Below are 14318 nucleotides of genomic sequence, written 5' to 3' on the forward strand. Positions count from 1 at the left end.
AGAAAGCACAAAGGGAGTTTATGACAAAATGAAATGTCTTCATGAAAACGTGTCCCAGAGTTTCAACATCAGATCCAAGCCATTCTCAAAGAGCTTCATAAACAATTGTACGAGGGCTGACTGGGTTTGTACAGCCTGATGCCCACTGCAAGCATAATGGACACCAATGCTGAATGTTAATGTCAGCTAGCCTTTGTTTAAATTATTCTAAAATAATTAAATCAGGAACAACAGCCATTTATATATGGTCGGAATTGAGCTTTCGATGCCAAGCATTTAAATGTAGCTGTGACAAACTTGGACAACTGGAAAAAAATGTGAGAAGCACAGCATGATGGGAAATGGTTGTACAATGAGTTAGAGGGGGAGGAGTCCGTGGAACAGAGGCAGTGAAAACCTAAACTCGCATCTCCTGGAACAAGGACATGTCAAATTTTAATGTCTTGGTCTATCACATTTTTGTACAAATGTAAGATGCATATATTTCCATATTTCAAGGTATACCAAATAAACACTATTTTGTGTGTATTTGACATTGGCCTGGCCTCTTTTAATTCACTCTATTCTATGCGTGTGCTCTTAAGATGTTATGTGGTGATATTTTTTCATCAACTTAAATGAATTTTAAAACCACTCCAATGGAAAAATCTCCAACATTCTGTCAGAATTATTGATGCAAGCTTATTACTTATTGATTCACACTTGCTTAACAGTTATTGCACTTCTAAATAAACATTAAATAAGTTTCTGCCCCATAACATTGTCACTCTTTTTGATAGAGATAAAGACAACGGACTGGATTTGTATGGCCCCAGTTTCTCAGTCTGTGCCCATGGGCTTGTCTCCGTTGTCATGAGCTGTTCTCCCAATCATCTGCTGCCATGAGCAGCAGCTCATCAGACACCTCCTCACTGCTCCTCTCCACCTCCTCCAGGGCCTCTAGGTAACAGGGGTCATCCTCAGCCCAGTCTCCCCAGCCTGCGCTGTCTCCCACCTGGCCACTGCTCTCCGGTTTGCCCCCTTCTGGTGATGCCTCAGGACATGGTCTCTGGCTGAGCTCAATGTTCCCTTCGTCATCCACCAGATACAGCTGGTCCTCATCCTGAATGACGTGTGTCACGTGACACCAATCAGTCAAAGCTGTGGTCAGTTCTTCCTAACACAAGACATCTTATATGTGGACTACATCTTTGTGCAACCAAGGTGATTTTGTTTGTGGTGATGTGTTTTGGTTAGGATGTAGGATGTGATGTGTTTTGGTTAGGTTGTATTTGGATTTGTCTGTATTCAAAAAATAAAAAACTGTTATTCACAAAAAAAAAGCTGTGGCCAAAGAGAGACCAGCTATGGAAAGGTAGTGATATCACTTGACGTGAGACTGACCCACACTAATTTCAACAAGAAAGTCTACATTGCGCAGTAAATACCATAGATATTAGAAAGCTAGATACCGCATTGGGCTCCCGAACGTATGTAAATAGGATCGTCGCCATCTTGGTGGCGGCAATCAATAAGGTCAATGGAGAAGCATGTGACTCTGACTGAAAATCAAACAGGTGTATCTGATTGCTGCAAGTGTTGCCCATAGACAGTAAACGTGTTGCCCCCAGCAATATGGCGGCCACGTTTACGTATGCCACCTAATAGAACTCGAGCCCAATGCGGTATCTAGCTTTCTAATATCTATGGTAAATACCACATCAGACTGAGAGGCACACTAGGAAGTAGTAGCTGCAGTGGTTTAGGTTAGTTGTCTGACCTTAAACGAGTATTCAACAGGAAAGCTAAAGTACTTGAGCAAGTTCATCACAGACTACAGGCATTTGACATACTAAATGACAAAACACATTCTAAGCATCTAATAATTGCACTGGATTATAGCTACATGCTCAGTGTGATGTTTGGGCAGTGTGTCTGACCTCTTTGAGTAGATGACTGATGCAGATATCTTCTGGCAGTGGGTAATCTGAGGCAGAAGGAGAATAAATATTTCACAGTTGTTCTTCAGTAAGTGGGGAAAAAACAAAATCCGCTAGCCTTTAATGGACCATTAAGTGGACTGTTTGGCTGTAGGGACCTACTGGAGGATCTGTAGTTCTGTCTCCTGCACTCTGGGTCGTAGCACTTCTGATACCACACCTCCTCTCTCAGATCCACTAGGATCCTGTAAAGGTCAAACCAAGGTCAGAGGGCAAGAACTATCTGTGAATTACTAATCAAAGTGATGGGTCATGTTGTAGCACCACCACATATGTGTATTTAGGAGTCACTTTAAACATCATGATGTAATTTAAATTGAACATCCAACTAAGTGCACTCCACATTCTTGTTTCCATCCATGTCCTTGTCTGCAGTCCTACGTGTGAATCATGAATGTTTATTTTGGATGTGTTCTTTTGTTTACTATTGGGGAGGTTGATGACAGTGGCATGTCAAGGGAGTCAGCTGATTGTCAGAGCCATCAGCTGACATAGTTGACCTGTCAGTCAATTGTCAGCTGTGTGTGGAACTGCGGTTGACACCAATGACAAGTATCCTTTAAGGTTTTTATGGCTGGGGTTATTTTTTCATTGAAGGCTTTGGTTATTTTTCCTTTTTGTTTGGAGATTTTATTTTTATTTTGCTTCTTCAGTTGGATTGGACTTGACCGTGGATCCTTTTGTTCACATTTTGTCGCCAAGTTTTGCTTGTTTGTGTTTGGAGAGACCGGGTGGCGCTTGGTACGTGTGCAGTGTGTGTGCAAGGACATTAAATGCGCCTGTGGGACATCACACTTGTTTTGTTCACACATTGAGTGTGAATGAGTGAGGTTGACTGAGAGCTTGCTTGAGCTGTGTGAGAAAACATTTTCCAGAAGCCATAATTGTCGTATTTGCTGTGTTCTCTTTTGATATTCTAAGGGACACATTTCATTACAGAGCATAGTCGATCACAACCTGTTATAATAGTAATAATCTGAAAAGACAAAGCTGATTGTTAGCATGTAGCCATAAAGAGTCTAGGGAGCAGACTGAGTGTAGGTATGAAATGGAGGTCCTCTTGGCAGGCAATACTCACATGATGTTGTTGCTCTTGTGAAAGCGCCCCACGTTGTAGCACCAGCGGTAGTGCAGAATGTCATAGACTAGCAGCTGCTCTGACACAAAGTAGTTCCACTGCCGTATACCTGAGCAAAAGGGTGCAGTGACAATCAAACTGCCACAACTGCATGTCACAGCTATTCAAAAATAATGTATACAAATGAGAACAGCATGTCCTGATTAAACCAACCTAATAATTTCAGGAAAGTGTGCAGCTCTAGATACTTACTTCCTTTGATGTTATCTTTGCACACCAGTGTCAACACAAAGTCATCCACTTCTCTGTAGGGGGAGTACTGGTAGCCTCCAACACAATCTGATGAAACACGAGGTTGATCAGGAGAGGAAAATGTAAGTGTTTGGTGGTAGGTTGCTTCTCCATGCACACAATGGTGGATGAATGTTACGTGAATCCAAGAAACAATTTTAGGTTGCACTTTACTTGACAGTATCAACATAAGAGTGATATGACACTGTCATGAATGTGTCATAAACAAGTTTATGACACAACGCTTCTGTTATTAAGTGACATTCGGTTTTTGTCATAATAAGTTAGGGTTAGGTTTAGGGTTAGAGTTAGGGTTAGGATTAGCGTTAGGGTTAGGGTTCATGTGTCATAACACTGTCATGTGTTCATGACAGTGTCATGTCACTCTTATGTCGATACTGTCAAGTAAAGTGTCACCCAATTTTATAATAAATATATTTTATAAAGATAAAGAATAGATGTCCCATTCAAAGTGAAACATTAATGTTGCTGAACGCTTACAGTACGGTATATCTTTGACAGTGCCTGAAGCTGTTGGTTGTTATACCATTACTTATGCAACTCTTTCTAGAATTTCAGGAGTATTAGTTTACACCACCCTACCCTCTAACAACTACCACTGAGTTCAATGCAGTCGTGTCAGTGATGGACTCTGCTCCAGTACCTGGGCTGGCGTGTGCTCTGGAGGAGCCCTCTGGCCGAGGCCCTTTGGGATTTCCCAACTCGGAGGCGTCCCACGTCAAAATCCTTTGCCCTGTGTAACTATGGCCAGAAAGAAGTCAAAATTAGCTTTCAGATGCACAGGCTTTCTTTGAAGGTTTGCTTTGTCAAAACTAAACAAAAGGCAAGAGAACACTTTAATATTTTGAACGCTCAATTTCCATTTCTCTGTCAATTCACCTGCTTTTCACTGGGTGTTAGTTCTTCTATTTATAGCAGACTTCTTATTCTGTGTCAGTGTTAGAAACAAGTATACTGCCTCTATGAGAAACTTCTGCTTATGCTCAGTGAGGCATTTCCCTTATTTAGTTAGAGAAAAAAACTTTATATAGAAAAGTGCGGCCGATAAGCTTCCATTAGAGTCATTCCTTACTGCTTACTGTTACTTAATCTATCCAACGGGAGGTGGTGTAGAGCTGCTATGAGAGTATGTTAGTCTGTGTCTGTGTTGTAGTCTGTGGCTGGATTTAATGCAATCCAAGCAGAAGGAATGCCAGGCAGTCACATGTCCTTCCAAATAAACACTGCCGACTTGCAGCAACTTGCTTTAAGTTGACACACCCAGACCTTCTCTTTCACCACACACACACACACACACACACACACACACACACACACACACACACACACACACACACACACACAATAACAGCTGTTAGCAGAAGTGTCTGGAGGCCTATGTGAGAGGGCTATCTGGGACAGCTGGGGCTCAAAGATATTCAGCTCTTATCAAAGGTTAGCTAAGTCTCTAGGTTTCAAACTGGAGATTTGCTTAATTTGTGAACGTAAATGTTTATAAAAGGTGGGTGATGACTGTATCCATGCCAACAGGATCAGGTACCTCACATTGCTGATCAAAGATGCCTGAAAGATGTTCTCCTCCATAGTAAGATGCCTGTCAGGTTTTGGAATAAACTGGTTGTCCTCGGCAACTACGAGGGCTGCATTCTTCCCCAGCTTTGACGACTTGTATAGCCTAAAGTTTCTGTTCTTGGTATAGACCCCTACAACCAAATGCACAAAACAGTAGTCTGTTGCAAAAAATCTACAGTATCTAAAGTATAAATACAACTGTCAGACTCTAAACTCTTCTACTGTCAGAATCTATAAACCTGCAGTTTCACAGCAAGCTTTTTCAATCTATGTTTCAATTAAGACTAAAATTCTGAATGCTGAAAAAAATCCTGATGATGTAAAATGTCAAATGTATAACGAGTTAAAATGCACACCGAGGTCAACAAACAGCTGAATCTGTCCCTCTTTGTTTTTCACCGACAGAAAGCTGAGGTCATCCTCCCCATGCTTTTGCCTCTTGGGCTGCGGACTTCCCAGCATGCCTCTGTCCGTGTTGGGAATATACTCCATGGCAGTGAGTGGGTCTATACTGCAGTAAGCAGATCACATGTCAGACTCAGCAATCTCACACCAGCACAAATAAACACTGCATTATTTACAGTCTGCACTGCAGCGCACAACCATGGGTCACGCATCAATCATGCAACTGCAAATGCAGTATATTGCCACAATAGGAACAGGTGCAAAATACCATCAGAAGGAAGCCTCAAAACAATGCATGGCCAAAATCAAAACAGGAAGAGAAACAGGAGGAGGGGAAGGTTTCAGCAGGGGGGTTTCCTGGCCTTACAGCTGATATACAACCCCAAAACAGAAAAAGTTGGGACGTTGTGTAAAATGCAAATAAAAACAGAATGTGATAATATACAAGTCTCGTAAACCCATATTTAGCAGCAAAATGGACATAGACAACATATCAAATGTTGAAAATGAAAATTTGGACTATTTCATGGAAATATATGTTAATTTTGAATTTAATGCCAGCAACATGTTTAAAAAAAAGTTGGGACGTGAGCATGTTTACCACTGTGCTGCTTCACCTCTTCATTTAACAAAATTCTGTAAATGTTAATGAACTGAGGAGACCATTTGCTACAGTTTTGAGAATGAAATTTTGTCCCATTACTCCCCAATATAGGATTTCAGTTGCTCAACTGTATGGGGTATTCTTAGTCATGCTTTTCATTCCATTATGCAGCTAATTTGACAAATCTGGACGGCAGACAGGCCATCTTAGCACCTGGACTCTTCCTCTATGGAGAAATACTATTTAAATATGTGCAGAATTCATTTTGGCATTGTATTCAAGGTCGTCCCTGGAAAAGACATTGCCTGGATGGCAGTATATGTTGCTCAAAACCTGTATACATCATTCAGAATTGATTGTGCTTTGCCAAATGTGCAAGATGCCCATGCTGTAGGCACTTAGGCTCGTCCACACCGTCATAGATGTTGGGTTTCTAACTGAGCACTAAAACAAGTTGGATAGGTTGGATACTTGGATAGGCCCTCTCCTCTTTAGCCCAGATGAGTCCATGATTTCCAAAAAGAATGGCAAACTTTGATTGGTCTAACCACAGGACCTTTTTCCACGTTACCTCAGTCAATTTTAAACAAGCCCAGGCCCAGATAAGAGGGTGGTATTTTCTGTATCATGTCTCAATACAATTTTAGCTGTTACAATGTTGGCTGCAGTTTTTGAATTGATATTAAACTGTGCACATAGACAGTGGTTATCAGAGGTTTTCCTGAGCTCATACAATGACAGGTCTGGAAACAGGTCTGGTATTGATGCAATGCCATCTGAGGTCCAAAAGACCACGGCCATCCAATGTGTTTTTCAGCTCTTTCCCTTGTTTGCAAAGATTTCTCTGGATTCTCTGAATGTTTTAATAATATTATGTCCTGTAGATGATTAACTCCCCAAATACTTCACAATATCATGTTAAGAAGCATTAAAATGTCATTGTTTCATCATTTGTGCACATAAGTTTACACAAGTTTACCCCTACATCTTTACTTCCCTGTCTCTCTGGGATGCTCTTTTTCATACCCAATCGTGTTGCCACTTACCCTAATTACCGGTAGTTGCGAAACATTCTTCCCTTTGTTTTCTTTATCTTACACAACTTTTCCAGCATTTTATTACCCCGTCCCAACTTTTTTTGAAACATGTTGCTGGTATCAAATTCGAAATTAGCATATATTTTCCACAAAATAGTCAAATTTGTCATTTTCAACATTTGATATGTTGTCTGTGTCCTTTTTGCAACTAAATATAAGTTTAAGAGATTTGCAGATTATTACATTCTGTTTTTATTCACGTTTGTGTCCCACAATGTCCCAACTTTTTCTGTTTTGGGGTTGTAGATGCAACTGGTGAGGCAGAGCAACAACAGCAGGACCACAGGCCAACATTTTTGTGTACCTACCATTCTTAAAGGAGAATTCCGGTGTGATATTGACCTAAAGTGTATTGAAACATGATACCGAGTGTGAACGTATGTCTCATAGCCCATCTCGGCTTGTCCCCTGCACTCCAAAATCTGGCGCTAGTTAGCCGATGCTACCAACAGCTTTTTTTCAATAGTGGTGCTTCGCATCGGGCTAGCCATGCAAATAAATCACTGTTTTACACCCATTTACGAGGCTCAATGTATCTCCACACTTCATTGGTAGACTTCCGAGGGCCCTGACATTTAAAACGAGACATTGAGAACTTTGAATTGAGAATTGAGAAAAGCACTGGTAGTTTACTTACAGTTTACAGTTGCTGCTACTGGAAGAAACTGGAATCCATGCATTTCCACTGAATTATTTTTGGAATCTGATCCCTTATCATACCTGTTCATTCTTACTTTGCGTGTTCGACTTTATCGCGGACTAAATTCAAGATGGCTGCAAACGCTAAACTTCGTGAAGATACTGTCTGTATAAATCGTCTTGTAAGTAAACTACCAGTGCTTTTTTAAAGTTCTCAATGTCTCGTTTTAAATGTCAGGGCCCTCGGAAGTCTACCAATGAAGTGTGGAGATACACTGAGCCTCGTAAATGGGTGTAAAACAGTGATTTATTTGCATGGCTAGTCCCGATGCAAGCACCACTATTGAAAAAGCTGTTGGTAGCATCGGCTAACTAGCGCCAGATTTTGGAGTGCAGGGGACAAGCCGAGATGGGCTATGAGACATACGTTCACACTCGGTATCATGTTTCAATACACTTTAGGTCAATATCACACCGGAATTCTCCTTTAATGTTTGATCAATTGCAACAGAAATTCTTATTTTTCAATTTGGCCTATTGACAATTTGTATGTGTCATTGACCCATATTATACAATGTATACTGCAAAAATACCATCTCTAAGGTGTGTACGTAAAATGCTGCGTTTCTGCATTACAGGGTGGATTGATTCCATTGGATTGAGATGCTGTAAACTTCTGTAAACCTGTGCTACACTTAACAATTCACTTTCCATAAAACACCATGGGATGATGGTGAAGGAGCAGCATAAGACATGCATTTATGTTGAATTTTATGTCAGTATCTCTATTATATTACGTTAAAAAAATTACAGCTTTACCCTTCACTGGTACAGGTGGTAGAGCTCCCCTCTGGGTGGTTGCTGTTTTTCACCGGTGTAAGGATAGCATGAATGAAACGACCTGTGGTAAAACACAGTGGCAGTAAAACACACATAAGGACGGAACATGACTCAGTATGATACCTTGTTGTCGCAATGAAAGCTACAGAAAGGTGGTAATAGCTCTTGAATTAGATGATAAGAACAGTCAGCACGGGTTGTATGAAGGTGTAGTGCCTGATGTACCGCAATGATTGTTTCATGCAATCATTGTTTTTATATTACCATAAGCTGAAATCCTATTGTGAATATATTGTGACTTGAAATGTAAAATGTTATAACGTTACCAACATGACTGTTGTCCCTGAATGTGGCATTAGGGAGCTGGAAGATCAGGTGGCGGCTGAACTTGTCTTCTGTGCTGGAGTCCAAATTCAGCACATCACTGCTGGAGCATTTCAACCCATAGGCCTCATGCAGCTTCTTACACACATACTGTTGGGAGGGGACACAAACACAGGCGTTCTATTCACCTGGATAAAGGCCAATTTGATGTTGTCTTGACATTTTAGTAGCTGAGTTTATGCTGGTGATGCTTCCTGCCAACTTTGTGGGACTGTGACCCACTAAAAAAATAAATGTGCGTTCTGAGTTTCACACCACACCAAGACAAATCTGAATGAATAAAAAGATTGCAAAGTATATTAAATTAGGTTTCAAAATTATGAAAAAATGACCTGTACATTTTCTTCTAAAATGCTGTGGGCAGGTCCTTGGACTGTGCTGAAGCCATGCCCAATCTGGGAAAAGGTGCCACCTCTCTCAGCTGTCCTAATGTATATTGTTCAAACCGTTCTCTAAACCAGCTGATCCTCATTAGCACTTCAGCCTCATTAACTCTTCAGCCGGAAATAAATGAGCTAACTAGAAAATGTAATTTCGAGGAAATGACCAGTGCATGAAAATATAAACATACTGTATATTAACATAAAATGGCAAACAAACTTTTATTTGGAAACAGTTGGCAGGAGTCATAGTTGATAACAACTGACAGTTGAAATGGCTGAACAGTTAAATAGTTGAGTAGTTTAAATAGTTAAATTATTTAATAGTGAATTATTGTAGTGAGGACATTTATTTTGAAACAGTTGTGGGAAGGAGGAAATAGTAGTCTTAAGAGAGCCAGATTGTATGCTTAAAGCCTGAGACAGAGTATATAGTTTAAAAGTTGAATGTAGATAGTGTAATGGATGTTGATAGACAGAAAGTTGAATGGATGTTGATAGGCAGATTGTTTAATGGATGTTGATGGATGGTTTAATGGGTGGATGAGTGAATGGTTTGAAGAGGATGAATGGATAGAAAGTTGGATGGAATGTGCCTTATATCCTTGTAGAATGGAGAGACACAGAGAATCGGCCTAGTTAAGCAGAAAGCAGTTGATAGAGGTGCTGATCAGTTTAACTGGCCCTTTGATGGGTCCTAGTAGTGAGCAGCTGGAAGTTGATACAGGTGCAAATCAAGTTAATTAGTCCATTGTGATGTCATAGTGCTAATGCAAAGTCTATGGGGAAAAATAAGCTTGTTTTTGTTAATATCTCAAAAAGTATAAAGTTTACAAAAGTGAAAAATACATTCCTCAAGTGTCCTTTTCAAGACCTATGTTACAAAGTTTGAACAAAGTTTCTACGTTAAACGGTTGAAGCTGAATTAGACGCAGAAATTTGGTGGGAAGAATAATAATAACTAGAAAAGCATTTCCTGAAGGAAATACAGTGCATGAAAATGCAAAAATATGATGTAAAATATCATACAGAGTAAAAACAAACTATATTGGTTGCTAGGTAGATGAGGTTTAATATAGTTGGAATGACTGAACAGTTAAATAAGTGTATAGTTTAAATGGTTAAATTATTTAGGTAGATAGTTGACGATAACTGACACTTGGAATGGCTCTAATGTTTGCTAGCAGTTATGCTAACTATGTTAACAAAGATAATAATGTTAACCAAGTATGCTAACTAGCATGCTAACAATGTTAAAATGCTAAGTATGCTAACCATGTGACTTAGCTAACTTAGCTAATCATTTTTAGCAGTTTTGCTAAAAATGCTAACTAGCATGCTAACATGCTAGCATGCTAACTTTGCTAACCATGTGACTTAGCTAACTTAGCTAATCATTATAAGTAGTTTTGCTAAAAATGCTAACTAGCATGCTAACATGCTAGCATGCTAACATGCTAACTTTACTAACCATGTGACTTAGCTAACTTAGCTAATCATTATAAGTAGTTTTGCTAAAAATGCTAACTAGCATGCTAACATGCTAGCATGCTAACTATGCTAACCATGTGACTTAGCTAACTTAGCTAATCATTTTTAGTAGTTTTGCTAAAAATGCTAACTAGCATGCTAACATGCTAGCCTGCTAACTATGCTAACCATGTGACTTAGCTAACTTAACTAATCATTTTTAGCAGTTTTGCTAAAAATGCTAACTAGCGTGCTAACATGCTAGCATGCTAACTATGCTAACCATGTTACTTAGCTAACTTAGCTAACTAGCTACAGTGGGTAGGAGTCATAGTTGATGACAAGTAACAGTTACAATGGCTGAACAGTTAAAAAGTTCAGTAGTTTAAAGCGTTAAATTGTTTAACAGTGAAATATTGTAGTGAGGACTTTTATTTTGAAACAGTTTTTGGCAGAGGAAGCAGTTGAACAGGATGTGTAGTCTTAATAGGGCCAGTTTGTATGCTTAAAGCCTGAGACTGGCAGTTGGTCCAGGTGGCCCGAACACCTGCCATAGGATTCTAATTGCTTAACGGCTCTATTGTGATGTCATCAGCCCATGTTAAGTCTATGGGGAAATTTTGACTAGTTTTTAATTAATAGTTTAAAAAGTATAAAGGTTACAAAGTTGAAAAATACAAAGCCCACATGTCCTAAGTAAGACCTACGTAACATAGTTTGAATGAAGTTTCTACGTTACACGGTTTAAGCTGCATTAACTGCATTAGAAGAAGAAGAATAAGAAGAAGAAGAAGAAGAAGAAGAAAAAGCCTTGGAATAACAGTACAGTGCATTTTCATGCACTGTAATAAGAAGAAGAAGAAGACTTCGGATAACAGAACAGACTGTAATTAGTGAAAACACCTCTGTTAAGTGAACAAAATATGCATTTTGTGCTAATCTACAGCAGAAAGCGGATTCTTCACACTGCTTGTAGTTTTCCAACCTAGGTGTTTCCAAACAAATCTCCGGTTGGGGTTTACAGGATCTTTAAAATTCTGGCATCGAGAGAAGAGACATCCAGTATATAAAAGCATAGAAAACACTCTGGACAGGAAACACTCTGAACATTAACCTTTTCTGTTGTAGCCTAACACCGTGTCCTAATTGCATGAATGCGAGCAGATAGATAGATAGGTGCAAGCCTTAGCGAAACAAAATCAATTGGACTACATTTTTTTCAATTGGAATGTTGTAACAGGATGCAAGGCAACAGCGTTGTGCAGCACGATGGGACAGCAGATAGAACTGAATCGTACTTGTCACAGCGGACGCAGTTAAGTTTGATGCTGGTGTGCGGGGTTGTATTGGAAACAATGGAATGGAATCTAATGTAATGTAGGCACCACACATTTCAGACTTTTTACATATTTTCAACCAACCAGACAACCCAACCAACAATATGGGTCTTTAACAACTTACAAAGCTTTACATACCCTTCCTCTTTGTTATATTTGAGGGTATGATGGACCTTTGGCTGTTGCAGTGTTAAAACATTAAAACACTATTTGACACATGTTTGAAATCTTGTCTTAAGAATTAAATTTCAAAATCCTCTGCTGTTAAAAGTAAATAGTCATAATCGTAGTAATAATAATAGTCATCGTAGTATTAGTAGCAGTGGCAGCACCATCAGTATTAACTGGATTTGGTGAAAATGATTGCGATAATAACCCTTATGACCCTTACTCTACCTCAAAACAAGTCACATAGCCTTATTTCCCAGTATGGGTGACATCCAGCAGAGAAACAGTAGAGTATATACCTGAATTAAGCGAGCCACCATAGTTTCCCCATTGAGGCCAGGGTTCCATGCTCTCTGGAACTCCAGGTCAAAGTAGAGTTTACACACAGCTCCCTCTGGGATCACCTCATAGCAGTGCATAAGTGACCGTCTATAGGTCCTGTTTGAATGGGAAAGGGGTTTTACAGGGTACATTGGCAAGGAGGCAATGTGACATGTTCTTGGTCAGTACTCCTAAGCAAAACCAGTGAGCACATACAATAATACACAGTTCAACCACATTGGGTCAAATTCAAAAAGCATGTGTAAACTTCCACAGCTCTGTCCATTCAAATGTGAATTAATATTTCCTCCCTTCACCATGCCCTGAGGTCTTATGTGATCTTTACCTGTAGTAGTGCCACAGCTCAGTGTAACTGGTCACCAGGTAGATCCTCTGGCCCATGCAACCACCACCTTCTCGCTCGAGAGCAAACACATGGACATCCTTCACACCAAGACAAGAAAAAGGAACAGATACGCTGTCTTTCAATATATGACCGACACTGGGATGGCATACCAATGTGTATGGCAGGGGTTTTCAACTAATTGTGACCCAAGGACCACCATTCTGACAAAGGAAGCTAAATGATGACCACAACTGAATAACATACAGTGATACATTGAACCTAATAATAATAAGCTTTATTTGTATAACACCTTTCATACACAGAATGCAGCTCAAAGTGCCTTAAGTTACATTTGGAGAATGTAACACAATAGAGCAGAACCTATGAATGCATTGTCTGGGACCACTGGATGAAAACCCCTGGTGTAGGGGAGAGGAACTGAAACAACTAGACTAGCCTAACCAAGTTATTTGTGTTAGGCTAGGCTGGTGTGGGCTTCCCGTGCCATTAAAATCAGTGCACTGGTAGGATAAATAAAACCAGATGGCACTAGCCCAAGACCATCCCTCACTTCTGTATCCTAAAGTGCATGCATACACCAACCTCTTTGCAGGTCTGTGCGAAGACCAGGGCAGGGCTTTGCCGGTGGAAAAGATGCCACACTGGGGAGGGCTGGGACGGCCGGGCCAATCGGGGTTGGTACTGGGAGGAGAGGGGGCTCTGTTGATAAGAATGAGCCAGCTTCTCCACCTGTCTCAATCTGTCTCCCCACTCTCTCTTTCTCATCTTCTCAGGAAATTGGTTTGCCACCTTTCTGATATTTTGCTGTATTAATGCAAGGATTAAATACTTATAAAAGTGTGTAAAACGCGTTGCTTGATTTTAAGATTTGTATTGAAACTAAGCTGTTTGTGTCAATTAGTCTCAGCGAGACTAATTGACCAGATTTTCTGTTCTCAACACAGAAAATCTGGCAGGCTAGCTTAAAGGCGGCGTACTGAGCATTATAACCTGCCTAGCCTATGGTAGTGGTTACGTTTTATTACATGAAAGTCCAACTCAATCGTTATCAGATAAATTATAATTTTTATACATATATATATATATGTTCGTGAAAAGCGCAAATTGCTCTCTGCTACCTTCGTTAACAGGTTCCTTTCAGCTAACTTTGACAGCCAGCCAGCCAGCCACTGGGCGAATCTTGAAGATGGCCTAACATGTCCCGACTCCCGAAATATACAGGTGTGACTGAATTCATACAAAAGAATAGCGAAATTTCACCATACTTTGACGGAAAATGTACTTTAGAGTAGACTTAGAAATCGCAAACAGTTGACATTGCCACTGCAACTCCCGCCTGAAGCAGCAGCCAGAGAATGTTTAGTA

At 40.1% G+C, this 14318-nt stretch overlaps 1 protein-coding gene across 2 annotated transcripts; it reads right to left on the minus strand.

Annotated features, from left to right (window-relative positions):
• Window positions 1-410: 410 nt before the first annotated feature.
• primpol (primase and polymerase (DNA-directed)) lies at window positions 411-14310 on the minus strand. 2 transcript variants are annotated; one of them, XM_048238110.1, is made up of 14 exons: window positions 14072-14310; window positions 13536-13757; window positions 12933-13030; window positions 12565-12703; window positions 8853-9000; window positions 8506-8587; window positions 5298-5452; window positions 4910-5072; window positions 4013-4110; window positions 3310-3396; window positions 3058-3166; window positions 2082-2164; window positions 1920-1966; window positions 411-1156 (listed from the first exon to the last, which is right to left on the minus strand). In XM_048238110.1, the coding sequence occupies exons 2-14, from the start codon at window positions 13716-13718 to the stop codon at window positions 851-853; spliced, it is 1698 nt and encodes a 565-aa protein (XP_048094067.1). In that variant the 5' UTR covers window positions 13719-13757; window positions 14072-14310; the 3' UTR covers window positions 411-850. The 2 variants fall into 2 exon arrangements, with proteins under 2 accessions (XP_048094067.1, XP_048094077.1); XM_048238120.1 differs by having other exon boundaries at window positions 411-1102; window positions 14072-14309.
• Between the last annotated feature and the right edge of the window lie 8 nt (window positions 14311-14318).

This window comes from Alosa alosa, chromosome 1 (assembly GCF_017589495.1).
Source record: "Alosa alosa isolate M-15738 ecotype Scorff River chromosome 1, AALO_Geno_1.1, whole genome shotgun sequence".
Taxonomy (NCBI): Eukaryota; Metazoa; Chordata; class Actinopteri; order Clupeiformes; family Clupeidae; genus Alosa; species Alosa alosa.

What these genes read in the sequence shown, in the direction of transcription:
- primpol (XM_048238110.1), bottom strand. Translation starts at nt 13,718, where the DNA reads ATGAGAAAGAGAGAGTGGGGAGACAGATTGAGACAGGTGGAGAAGCTG. An exon ending in CAGAGCACACGCCAGCCCAG is followed by an intron (nt 3,397 to 4,012) that starts GTACTGGAGCAG and finishes GTGTTTCATCAG; the next exon opens with ATTGTGTTGGAGGCTACCAG. An exon ending in ACAGAACTACAGATCCTCCA is followed by an intron (nt 1,967 to 2,081) that starts GTAGGTCCCTAC and finishes CTTCTGCCTCAG; the next exon opens with ATTACCCACTGCCAGAAGAT.